The sequence below is a fragment of the Bactrocera oleae genome, chromosome X (genome assembly GCF_042242935.1).
Source record: "Bactrocera oleae isolate idBacOlea1 chromosome X, idBacOlea1, whole genome shotgun sequence".
NCBI classification, from domain to species: domain Eukaryota; kingdom Metazoa; phylum Arthropoda; class Insecta; order Diptera; family Tephritidae; genus Bactrocera; species Bactrocera oleae.
Genome location: NC_091541.1, coordinates 30,437,298 through 30,451,064, shown reverse-complemented (window position 1 = coordinate 30,451,064; position 13,767 = coordinate 30,437,298). Strand labels below are relative to the sequence as shown.

Below are 13,767 nucleotides of genomic sequence, written 5' to 3'. Positions count from 1 at the left end.
GCAGGCTGCGCTGACAAAAGTGGCGCTGGATAAGCTTCTAAGCAATTCGGGTCCGCCACCATCATGCACAGATGCCGGCTGGTACCAGGGCCAGATCAAAATTATCATCTAGCATCGGAAAACGAGATATGCGAAGTCGAGGAAGATCGTATAGAGCCCCCGAGCGATGAAGAAAGTTTAGAGCAAAGTGAGTGTTCTTCCGGGTCTGAGCTTGCTTACAGACTTTGAAATATGTATACTGAGAGAGAGTTTTTAAGCGACTCCCAAGAGGACACAGATATAACAAAAGTTAACGCGTCTTCTACAAATTAATCTTTATCATAGCAAATTAACTTCAGCAGCCCTAACTAATGACTTGGCAATAGAACAGCCTGAGTTTGAGTTTTGGAGCCATGGGTTAATGGAGGACGTATTTCCGCCGAACTATAAGCTATTTATGGCAAATTGTGAAGATAAAGTCAGAGCATGCATAATGGCAAAGAAAAACCTTAACGTTTTTATATTACATCATTATAGCAACAAAGCCACAGCAGCAGTAAGCTGGGAAACGGGTACAAGTACTTACCGGCTGGTGCTATATGCCATACGACGAAGAGCTGGTGCCACCTCTGATGGTAAAAAAGGTGGTACGGGACAGCGAGGCATCCAAGTGCATGACTATACCTGGATGCGACTCAAACTCGCATCATGCAGTCTGGGGCACCATAGATGTCAATAACAGAGGTGATTAATTACCTAATAGGCACTGAGCTTCTGTTGTGTAAAAGGGGAAGTATGCCAACATTTATTACAAAAGAAACCGACAAGAAGTACTGTATATCACACTGGTGTAGGAAGAACTACTTAACAGGGTAGCCCAATGGAGAGTCCTCGAAGAACATTCCTTTTCAGACCACCTATATTGAATGTATTATAGAGAAAAAGGTTGATAGGGGCATTAACTTCAGGAATCATAATAAAACGAACTGGCAGGTGCACATTCAAGAACTCGAAAAACATATCCCCATGATTGTTTCAGCCCAAAAGTAAGGAGGATCTCGACATCCTCGTTAATTGATTCACGGAATCTTGCCGGCAGGCATTAGAAGTGGCATGTCCAATAACACGAAGTATGGGTAGAATTTGGCCCCCATGGTGGTCTCCCGAACTTCAAAAGTTACAGAAAGAATGCAGAAATATGTTCAATTTAGATAAGCAAATCCAAGGCAAGTCAGACTGGGATAATTACTACAACCTCCTTATGTCATACAAAATAGAAGCTAGGAGAGCAAAAAGAAATTGTTGAAATCTTTTTGTAATGATATCGGGAACACGGCGGAAAAGTCCCGCTTAAGGAAAATCAGTGCATGGTATTTGATATCTTCAAAAGCCAGACCGCAGTTGGACCTTATCCAGTGAAAAGTCAATAGGACTTTTAATGGATACCAACTTCCCAGGTAGCTGTGAAAGCCATACTGTTTAATATACTCAACTTCTATAAACATAGTGTCTGGAAGCAACATACGCTGGGCAATAAATAGCTTCAGCCCTTTTAACAGGCGGTCTATTTCCGGCTCAATTACAGCAGTCGCAGAATTTCATAACAGATTGGCTAGTTATCACTCTTAAGGGTACGCTGCAATTAAACTATATCCTTTCAATTAGCCTCTCCTCATTCCTTCTAAAAACGTTAGAAAGGCTAGTAGAATTACATATAAAAAACAAACTAAAACCAGTATACGTATTCTAATGGAAAATCCACAGAAACAGCGCTACGCTCTGTGGTGGCAGAGATTGAAAAATCTCGGGAAGTTACACTGAATTACACTCTTAGATATATAAGGAGCTTTTAATAATATCCAGTCTAGGGTCATATTGAGTGCCCTTAAGGGTCTGGACATCTCTGAACAACTCAGAAAACTAATTGAGCAGATGCTCACGAGAAGGTCAATAATTTCAACTCTGGGAGCGTCAACGATGTGCAGATCTGTTATCCCCTCTTCTCTGGATCCTGACAATGAATAAGTTGCTGTTGGATCTAGAAAAAAGGGCGTAAAGTTGTGTCCTACGCTGACGATGGGGCAGTTTCGGTTAGAGGTAAATTCCCGAATACTCTCGCTAACCTTACGCAAACCATTTTACACGATATGAATCGATGGTCCGTATTGCGCGGATTAAACTTAAATGCTGGTAAGACGGAGCTAGTATTGTTCACCAGAAAACATAATATTCCAATATTTACGGAGCCAGTATTAAATGGTAGCAGACTAACAAACGGAGATAAGGCAAGCCACTTAGGACTAATGCAAAAAAACTTGGATGCTAGGGTGAAGAAAGAAGCTACGGCACTCTTCACTTGTAAAAGGATGGTGGGCCCCACATGGGTGCGTACGCCTCGGATAGCTTATTGGCTCTACACAGTAGTTGTTAGACCAATCATAACATACGGTATATTGGTATGGTGGCCAATAATGAAAAGATATAAGCGGTTAGAAGTATGGAAAGCATACAAAGAACAGCCAGTATTTGCATCAGTGGAGCTCTCAGAACAACGCCAAGCCAGGCACTAAACGTTATTTTACACTTACTGCCAACAAACTTGTTTTGCAAGTAAACGGCGGTGTAGTCAGCTCTTAGACTGAGGGAATCCTTCCAATTGGTCGCCTGCAAGAAGGTGCATTCTAAGATACTTAGTAAGTTCCCGTTTCTACCCACAAGCAGGGATTTTCGCTATCCAATAGAATTGAATCAAAATTCGGTCCACCATATTGCCTTCCCCACCAAAGAGGAGTGGGAAAGGCATGAAGGGGGATAAGAATGCAGGGCCCCTGGAAACTTGTAAACACTTAATTAGCGAACATGTTATAAATTTAGCTGAGTCTCGGTGGAGACAATCCCTAACTTGCTCAACTAGCAGACAAACGTGGTAGGAATGGAGCATGAGCCGTACAACCCGACTATTAAATTCCCACAACAGCCGGTTCTGCCGTACCGGAATTGACCCGGATTTTATCCGGCCAAGGGCTGTTATTTCGGCGATCCATCCCTGTTTGGATCGGTGAGTTTTAGATTAAGTTTGTCGTCATTGGAGTAACGCCTAGCATCAGGGTTGCTCCGTATCCTCCTGACCCGTGCTGGCATCGAGTCCAACCCGGGCCCCGAGGAATTTTACTGCTGCGTTTGCGCTAAAAGGCTCCATCCAAACTCCACCTCGGTTAGGTGCAATACATGCAATGGATGGAGCCAGGGAGTGGACCACCAGTTACGTGGCCCCATGCTGTCAACGCAATAATGCGACATCTGCCTCAACGGCTGTGCAAACTGCACCATGTTCGCGCACTGCGCTGCCACTCCAGTCGAGTGGCCAAGATAGGACCTCCATGGCCCTAACGAGCTCACACAGACAGCATGACTCCCAGTCTGACCAACCTCCCCCCCAAACCTTCATCCAGCTCCAATTCTCGTGCGAGAACCACCCAGCAACTCCTGGTTCCTCGCACAGTCTGTTACGTGTGTCAGACCACAATACGCCGGAATGTCACATCAGTCAAGTGCAATTCTTGCACTGGCTGGTGTCAATTTCTGTCGTGTTCTGAACTGCGCAACACACGAAAGTGGAGTGCGTCGTACGTTGCCCCATGCTGTAGGGGTCTGCCCCCGCAATCACATACAGTGGCGTCGCCAATCAACACCACAGTGCGACAACCGCCCATGCGGATAGTACAGCTTCAACAACCACCACCTACACGCACACCACTCACCCCTAGGATCACGACTGGACACCCGCGACAAACGCGACTCTTACAATTCAACTGCAACGGACTCCAGAGTAAGATCAAGGAGATAGTTGCATTCATGAGCCGGGAGCGCGTAACGATAGCTGCGGTCCAAAAAACCAAGTTAAACAGCCGCCCAGATCTTCTGAGTTGTGCAGGTTTCAACGTTTTACGTAAGGATCGCGAGCGAGATAATGGTGGAGGCCTAGCCTTCATATTGCACAACACCGTGCAGCATCGTCTTATCGATGTTGACATCGAACGTAGGGACGCTACCCTAGAATGTCAGGGTATAGCTGCCCGGTCGGGCGATGCGAGTTTGAGATATTTAATATATATGTACATGCCCCCAGTTACATGTTGCCCAACAGGATATCACCCGAACATAGATGCGCTACTTCGTGGTGAAAACCGTTTGGTGCTAGGCGACTTTAACGCGCATCACGATGTTTGGCATTCCTGCCGGTCAAACGATCGTAGGGGGATGGAGCTGGCGGAACAGATAGACGATTCGACATTCTGCATAATGAATCGCTCGCCAGATATTACCATCGCTAGCGGTGGTCTGATAAATAGTATAACCTGGCGCATCAGACCATCTGCCCATAATTATCTCGATCGAGAAACCTTCTGACTTTATTTCTGTGGACAACCGCACTTATGTTAACTTTAACAAAGCTAACTGGGCCGGCTTCACAGAATTTACTGAGAGCACCTTCAACGCACTACCCATTCCTATGGACGTCATCGTTGGCTAGCGTCATGTCAAGGCCCTGTCAAATCCGAGAAGACATGACGATCGGGTTGAAATTCAATTCGATGTCCATGCCTCCTCGGACCCGAAGAAGTGCGCGAGCTATTTCAGCCGGTAATTTACACTGCACCCTTCGACTGACAAGGCCAAACGACGTGTTACCCGACGGCTGCGCACAATGCCAAAAGACTGCGCACCACTTACTTTCACCGATGGGGAGGTTCAGAGTGTCATCAAAAAGGCGAAATCTTCTAAATCCATTGGCCCTGACGGAATAAGCATGCTGATGCTAAAACACCTAGGCCCAACGGGAGTAAATTATCTCACCAAGGTGCTCAACCTGTCGATATCCACTCTCCAAATACCCGATGTGTGGAAAGTCGGAAGAGTGGTCCCACTACTGAAACCTGGGAAACCCGCCAACAAAGGGGAGTCTTATCGCCCGATAACTCTCCTTTCCCCAGTAGTGAAGACACTTGAGGCCTTGTTACTCCCGTCATTCACTCACCACCTGAGCCTAGCAGACCATCAGCATGGCTTCCGAAAACTGCACAGTACCACCACAGCACTTAGCGTCATAAACGCCCAGATACTTCATGGCCTGAACCAGAAGCCACTCTGCGAGAGGACGCTCCTCGTAGCGTTGGACTTGTCAAAAGCTGTTGACACAGTCAATCACGCAACGCTACTTGAGGACCTAGAACAATCAACGCTCCCTCCAGGGCTGAAGCGGTGGACAATGAACTACCTGAGCGGTCGGCATTCATCCGTACTGTTTCGAGGTCAAAACTCCAAACTTAGGAAAATTAAACAGGGGGTTCCGCAGGGGGGTGTCCTGTCCCCACTACTGTTTAATTTTTATACTTCGAAACTCCCCCAGCCACCAGCGGGAATTTCAGTGACCTCGTACGCTGATGACTGTACGATATTGACGTCGGGAAATGGAATCGATGGCATGTGTTCAAAAGTAAACAGCTACCACTCCGATCTTTCTCGCTTCTTCTCTGCAAGGAGCCTAACACTCTCTCCCACTAAATTCACAGCGACCATCTTCACAAATTGGACGAAGGAGTACAGACTGGACCTGAACATTTCAGTCGATGGCACAAAAATTCCGACAGTAAATAATCCTAAAACTTTAGGCGTCACTTTGGACAGTCAGTCTTTCACTCCTCACACGACCGCGATAACTGCCAAATTACAGAGCCGCAACAAAATCCTCAAGTCGCTTGCCGGCAGCTCTTGGGAAAAAGACAAAGAAACGTTGTTGGCAACATACAAGGCAATCGGCCGGCAGGTCCTAAATTACGCAGCCCCAATATGGTCGCCTGGATGCAGTAACACGCAGAAGAAGAAGCTTCAGACCTGTCAGAACACTGCACTCCGAACTATCACGGGATGCTTCTTGATGTCTCCAATCGAACACCTACATAGTGAGGCCCGTATGCTTCCGGTTAAGGAACACAACGAGCTCCTCTCTAAGCAGGTTCTACTGGGGTGTTTTCGTAAAAACCACCCCTGTAGTCGCCTGACTGTAGCGGAGCCGCCTCCTAGGAACATCAAGAGGTCTTTCCTTGACTTCGTCGACGACATTAGACAGTACGCCGACCGGACTTCGGACGCAACGAACTTCAGACAGGCACTGACCGCCATTCACAGTGGTGCCATCAACACCTTCACAAACTCCCTCTTAGTGAATGGCGTAATAGGAGTCAAACCACCACCCATAGCAGACATAGAGCTCGAGTTGCCTCGCGAAACCAGAGTGACCCTCGCGCAACTTCGTTCCGGATACTGTAGCAGGTTAAACTCCTACTTATCCAGAATAGACCCCGACATACTAAACACATGTCCTGCGTGCAATGAAATAACACTAACCACCTCTTTGCATGCCCAACAAACCCCACTCATCTAACACCCTTCTCCCTATGGTCCGACCCCGTCGAAACAGCTCGTTTCCTGGGACTCCCGTTAGATGACCTCGACGACAACGAATCTGGAATTTATCATCCAATCGGGGACTACGTAACCGTTACAACAACAACAACTATTAAACTCAAAACGAATGACATAAGAACTCTGGTAGGAGTACTAACAGGTCACTGTCTAATTGTTATTATTGTATTGTAAGCAAGTAGCGTCGTAGGAGCCTAGCACGTTGCTTTAAACTCTCAATGAATAACAAATGTTAAAATAAATGAATTTTTTCTCCGTTTCATTACTATTGTTATTAGCAAGCAAAGTATTTGCTTTTTATTTAATTTATTTTACGAACATGTTTAATAATTTAAATAACAAGGCAAACATTCAAACGATGAAATTGCTTTCGTTTTGAATTTCAACTGTCAAAGTTTTACTTTTCATTTGATACAGCAAAATGTAAAATTTGTTCACACCATTGAACAATTTTTCACCCCAACACAGGAACATTTGGCACACAGCTTGATTTAGTTGATGTCAGGTAGGTAGGTGACAATTTTTTATGACAGGTGGAGACGTCTGGTAAAGGTCTCTTCACAGTGTAGCGGTTCAACACTGCTTATAATTACAGAATTCTACTCAGTATGATAATTTTTGGTTGACGTCAAAGTCGGTTGGGTCGTGGAAGTTATTATGATAAATGTAAGTGTGTTTTATTTTATTTATTTTTTTTTTTTAATTATTAAGTGGGGTTTCAAATTAAGAAAATTGTAATTTTTTACATCGTCGGTTTAAGAAATCAGTTTACGACAAATAATATAAGGGATTCTTGAAGAAATATTTTATGATTATGGCTATAACCTTGTGTACTTTTTAGTTTAATTATCAAAAGAAACGCATAATGAATGTTCACTTAAAATGCAAAATATCGATATTCATAGGTTTACAAGAGAAAAAAATGAACATACCCATATTAAACCAATGTTTGTATTTTAAATATGCTTGGTTATAGCTGATAGCAGAATCTTAAAATTTTGTACATATGTATATATAATATAATCTAGTGAATTTTGATCAATCAAAAATATAATTTCGAATACATTGATTATACGTTGTTTTGTATTTTAAGTAGAACGGTTTAGCGGCGAATGCATTTTTGCAAATTCGGGACGCGGATAAATTAGGTTTCACCATCGTTACCAATATTCACTATTGTGCAATTAAAATAAACTTGCTATTATTAAAAAAAATTGTGAATTTTCTCCAACTAGCGTAATTGAAAACAAATTGTTTATTGTGCTAGGAATCAATACAGAGAAATGAATTTGAATCTGCAAAAATAAATATAAAAAAGGCGAAAGGTTGACTAACACTAATACGTAGCTATTTTAAGAATGATATACAAGTAATTAGTCCAAATCATAGAGATATTTAAGAGTAATGACATTTAATAATAAGTTGATATTCTTTACGTTAGTTAAAATAATAGTTAGATTCCTGTTGGTATAACAAAAAGCTACAATAGTTTAAATAATTTCGATGCGTCGCTTCCCCAGCTTACCTAAAAAATATATACTCTCATTTTATTTTTTATTGGTGATGTCATTGTTTTTCATAATTGATATTGCTAATATGTAATACGGTTGTGAATGGAGGGGTCTCGTGTGGATTAATAAACTCAAATACATACTGTGTTTTTAAATTTTCATATTTTTAATATTAAATGTAAATGTATAGTTTAGGTCCCCCAACTAAGGAAGCCTCAAAAATTAAATTTTTTTTTAATCGTCTTATTTTTACGCGTAGATTACAAATCTGTGAGCGGAAAGTGAATTTTTTTCAATAATTTATGTATATTTTTCAAAATTTATTTAACACACTTTGCACATATCACATATTAAAGTCACTTAGTTGTTGCTGTTGTAGCGGCAAAATTCTTTAGAATTCAGATCACTTAGCTGTAATTACAAGTTCAGTGTGTTAAACATTTTCTTATGAAAAAAATATACTGAAGAAATGTAACAGTCACAATTTCTTTTCCTCCGAGATCTGATGGTATGGACGAATATCGGAGATCGTCGAACTCCTTTCCGCAATAGCGGCCTTCAGCCGCGCTTCAAAAAAATAACCCTGGTCGGTCTAAAACCGGGGTGTTCATAATTCAATCGCGTCAAATTCCTTTTCGCTGCTCTTAACTTCAATGATAATATTCATCACGATGCAGAGTGTGTGTAATTATTAATATCACAATAAAAGTGTACTAACATTGATATTTTAATATAAAATTTCTAAAACGTTAAATATTGGAATAAAGCTATTTGTGCATCATATAATATAACAACATGTCTAACAAGTAAGGAAGGGCTAAGTTCGGATGTAACCGAACATTTTATACTCGCAAAGTCAAATGGTATACTCGTTTGAGATATCTTTGTGGATTGACTGATATTTTCGGTAGAAGTCAACTATAGGCACTGTGGTCCACATATTCAGTACCTAAAGGCTTGAACAGTTTTGGTTCGATTTAGTTTTTGCCACAAGGTGGCATACTTTAATAGCATTACTCACGCAAAGTTTTATCTCGATACAGTCATTGTTGCCTGATTTGCATAGTGGAAAGTCAAAGAATCAGATGGAATTTAAAATGGTGCTATATGTCAAGAAGGCGTGGTTGTAATCCGATTTCGCTTATTTTCACACACACAGAGATATGAAAATAATGTCATGTACCGAATTTGGTTGAAATCGGTTAAGCAGATCGCAAGATATAGGTTTTCACCTAAAAGTGGGCGGTGCCACTAAATGGCTAAAATTGAATCCCAGAGATAAAATTTAATGTCTCTGGCGTGTTTAGTGCTTGATTTATCGCGCTTTTAGTAGTTTTTAACAGTACCGTTATATGGGGAGTGGGCGGAGTTGCACCCGATTTCACCCATTTTCACACTGTAGGTAGAAGTTCTAAAAACATTTGCTTCCAGTGAATTTTGTTATTATAGCATTACGGTTTAGGAGATACGCAATTTAAACATATTAGGGGCGGGACCACGCCCACTTTAAAAAAGAAATTTTAACTGCAGATGGCCCTCCCTATTGTGATCCTGTATACCAAATAAGAGTCTTGTATCTGCTTGTGGAACTTAGTTATGGAAAATTATTTGTTTTTGAATAATGGAGTTTTGTGGGCGTGGCGGTGGTCCGATTACGCCCATCTGCAATACCAACCGTCTCAGGGTACCAAGAAACATGTCTACCAAGTTTCATAAAGATATCTCAATTTTTACTCAAGTTAGAGCTTGCCCTGACCAATCCAACACTGGAATGTGAGGGAAAATACTAAAAGATTTATTACTGTTCTCTTGCAGGCCTCTGAAAATAGATAGGAGTGTACAACAGAGAATCCTTTTCGGAGGAACTCTAAAATTTTGAGAACGACTCCAAAAGGAAAAAATGAGGAATCCACCGCTGCTGGACCAACAAAAATGTGTATAAAGAGCAAGAGCAGAGTAGTGAAACTGCCAATATTTTCAGCAAACTGGGCATAAAAATGAAGAAGCTTGAAAGTATGATGTCTTGGCAGAGACATAAATCAAGCTGTGCGCGACCTTGTAAGCAGTATATCATGCGTATATGACAAGGCTGAAAAACCAGAGATTCCAGCGAAAAGAGTTATGCTAGGAAAAGCGTCGGAAATATTCCCTATTCATAAAAATAGAAACACACCAAAAAGACCACATGAGATATTAAACTATTTATCACCAACAAAAAAGCCTAAAAACGGAAATGATAAAGCGAAAGCTACATATAGTGAGGTTACAAAAATTATGCAGAAAGACAGCTCAGGAGATAAGCTCACAGGCGAGAAATGGGTGGACGTGGCAAAAAAGAAGAAGCCGATCGAAAAGGCTATTATTCTAAAAAAAAAAAAGAAGGAACGTCGTATGCGGATATCCTAAGGAAAATTAAATGTGATAGTGGCCTTGAGGAATTAGGTTCAAACGTAAAGTACATCATCAGGAAAACCCTCAAAGGAGATCTGCTAATAAAACTGAAAACCCAAGCAGACAAGAGAGCCGACATGTTCAAGAGTGCCCTTGAAGGAGTGATGGGTGAGATGTCGGTAATACAGCCAAAAATACATAATGTTACCATAAAGTGCAAGGACTTAGACGAGAAAACCACTCGAAGAAATCTGAGACGTATTACAAAAGGAGTGTGGGATTCAAAATTTAATGAAAGAAAAGTATGCGATAAACCCAAAGCGGCACACAACTAGCCCTTATATGCCTGACTGCCGAGGATGATAAGACCGTACTTAAGCAAGGCAAAGAAAAGATTGGGTGGTCTATTTGTCGCCTCCGAGAATATTTATCTATCACTCGCTGTTTTAGGTGTTTCGAAGTGGGGCATATGACGCATAAATGTCGCAACCCAACTGATAGGTCTTTCCCCTATACACGCTGCGAAACCTCTGGACATGTGGCAAAAGCATGCACTAATGCCCCAAGCTGTATGCTTTGTAAAGGGGAATACTCTGTCTTGAGTACGGGCTGTCTAAAGTATCTAGATATGATAAAATCAATTGGAAAAATGAAGATATTAAATTTAAACCGTAACCATTGCGCTGCAGCACAAAATCTGCTAAAACAGACGGTGCTAGAAGAAAGTATAGATGTCGCCCTGTTAAGCGAGCAATATACTCAGTTTGGAAAGCACTTGGATTAAAGATATAAGTGGCAATGTAGCAATATACATGCATACATACATATATACATAACATGCAATAGCTTTACCGCGGCAGTCTCCGAGTGCCACACGTATTTTTTTTTTTTAACTTAAATTTTTGTTTGTGTATACCCGCCACCAGTTTCTCCGCGTATAGTTTACACATTTATTTTATACTAGCAAACCTGGCGAACCCCGTTTCGCCACCAGATGGCTTTGTTTTATGTAATATTTCGTTTGGTGATTAAAAGATGAAGAACATTTTTTTTTTGTTTTATATTTGGAAAGGAAAAATTTTATTTCATTTGAAATGAAAAATGAAGTGTTATTTAGTTGAACTTCTCTAAGTAAATGAAAGTGGATCCAAAGTAAAAACTGAATCGAAGCGTTATACGTGTCCGCAAATTATCCGTTTCATTGAAGTGCTCTTTGGAAAACCACATTTTTTGTTTTTTGGTCTGACGTTAACACAAACAAAGCGGATGGTTTCCCAACTCGTGAACACGCAACGTATAACTGCCCATGTGAAAAACAATGATTTTCTAAATTTATCCCGCAAACACTAAGCGATTGGCCATGCGACTTGTTAATTGTCATTGCGAACGCAAGGCGAACTGGAAATTGCAATCGTTTGAAGTCAAACGGAAGATCAGTCGAAATATATACATTTTCACCTGCGTACTTTCCGTTAATAATGGTTGCTTCAATCAAATTCGGCATAAGTCTTTTTACCGAAAATCGAGTACCGTTGCAAAGTCGCGGCGGATTCAAATTACGCAATATCATAATAACTGTACCAACTTTGAGTTGCAAGTTATATGGTGGAAATCCTGGTAACTCCAGAGAGTTCAAAAACTCCGTTGGATAATTTACTACATCATCGGGATTTGTTATGGAATCAACGGAATTGTATGTCACCAAATCGCCAGCAATTTTTGATTGAATGGTGAAACTCAGTGCCTGTGCATCATTATTCTTTGCGGCAAGAATTGCTCGTTGACTTAACCAAGCATAATTCTGATAATTCGCACTAATGGTTTGGAAAACATTTTCAAAAATAGCTAATTGAGAGTCTACAAATCGGCAAAAGTCGTTGGTAAGAGTAATTAATCCAGATGTCGCATCAACTCTGACTTTTCCATTTCCAACAGCTAACAATTGTTTGGAAAATTGTGCAGCAATTCGATCATTTTGAAGTTGAACTCTCATATTAGTGGTCCATAAAGGTGATGCCTTCAGGCAAGCATTCAATTCATCTGCAGCCGTTCCACGGGGAATTACTGGCAACGTCTGCCTGTCAACAATAATTGCAGCAACATCATTAACGGTGGGTGCATTGAATCTTCGCACATGTTTACCTGTTGGGGTACAATCAGCATTTTGACAAATTTGTGCGTATCCGATGGCATTCGTTCCAATGCTGTTTTGAACATATTAACCACAGCATTATTAGCGTGAAAAAATGCTTGCAACTGTTCAATAATTCGTCTCTTTAACTGTTGTGTTCCCTGTATATTGCACCGCTCATTCAGCTGATCGACCATCGACGAAATGAAATATATTTGCAGAAATTTATGCGGTTCATCTGGTGTTGGCACCATTGAACCATGCAAATGATATATTTGTCCTTGTATCTGTAATTGCAAACAATCATTTGTTGAAGAATACGGTGTAACTTATGATCGTGTGATGGTGTTTTTTTTGTCATGCGAAAGCAGTTATTGTATTCAAGGATGTGTTGAAGAAAATGGCTGGAATCGGGATCACTTCCATCGAACAATGGTTTCAGTGGCTGTGGTGGTGTAAGTAATGGATCCAGTTTGACTTTTCCACTTGCGCAGCACAATCCAGCCGTTTCTCTTTTGAACTTTAACGCATTGCAATATCGGCATATAGTCGTCATTGGTCCAATATCTAAGTTTGCATCATCACTGTAGTTCGCAGTGGGATCAGATTGGAATGCCAAGCGATTGTATGATGCCAATGATCTTCGTGTGCTCACGCGTTGTCTCAATCACACGTGTTGCTGGCTTGCATGCTTGTGCGGCGGCCGATGTTGGCACGTCGTCCTCTAGGCATTTTGGGCTATGGATAGAGTGGTGAATTTAACCTCAAATGCACGCTCCACATAATTTATACAGTTCAACTTACCACCTTAAAGACAAATGCCTGTTGTTGAAATTGAATAAAAATTTGCACAATACACGTGATTGATTTGATGGTTTCCAATTGAAATGTTAGTTCCAATTGTAATGAACGAATAACTTATTTTTCACAATTTCACAGTGAACACAATACCGGTTTGTCACATAAAATTAATTGAGCAGAGAACAATGAGTAGCTGTCAAACAATGTATCACGCACCGGCGCCATCTACTTAAAATATTGGTTTGTAGTACATGCTATGTATCAGAGATGGCGCTGTAGTGAAAAAAGATTTTCCCGCCTTTCTGTTAAAATATTTCCTGAATTTTCTTTGCTATAAACCTCACGGAGCCCGAGACCTTTCCAACGAATACAAAACCGTGGAAATCGGTTCGTGCGTTCTGGAGTTATAGCGTCAGGAAGGAAAACCCGACTTATTTTTATATAATAGATTAAATAGTGAAAAAATAA

The 13,767-nt window shown here is 41.1% G+C and overlaps 1 protein-coding gene and 1 pseudogene across 3 annotated transcripts in view; both read left to right on the top strand.

Moving 5' to 3' along the window:
• The first annotated feature begins 578 nt into the window (after window positions 1-578).
• LOC138858194 (uncharacterized) lies at window positions 579-6,639 on the top strand (annotated as a pseudogene).
• Window positions 6,640-6,980: 341 nt separating this feature from the next.
• The window catches only part of Ank (Ankyrin), a 77,590-nt gene continuing 70,803 nt past the window's right edge, over window positions 6,981-13,767 (top strand). For 2 of the 3 annotated variants that reach the window (XM_070112514.1, XM_070112516.1), the window contains exon 1: window positions 6,981-7,131. In XM_070112514.1, the coding sequence (XP_069968615.1) occupies window positions 7,123-7,131 (9 nt within the window). In that variant the 5' untranslated portion in view covers window positions 6,981-7,122. The remainder of the gene's footprint in view (window positions 7,132-13,767) is intronic. The other variant, XM_070112515.1, reaches the window with a different exon arrangement.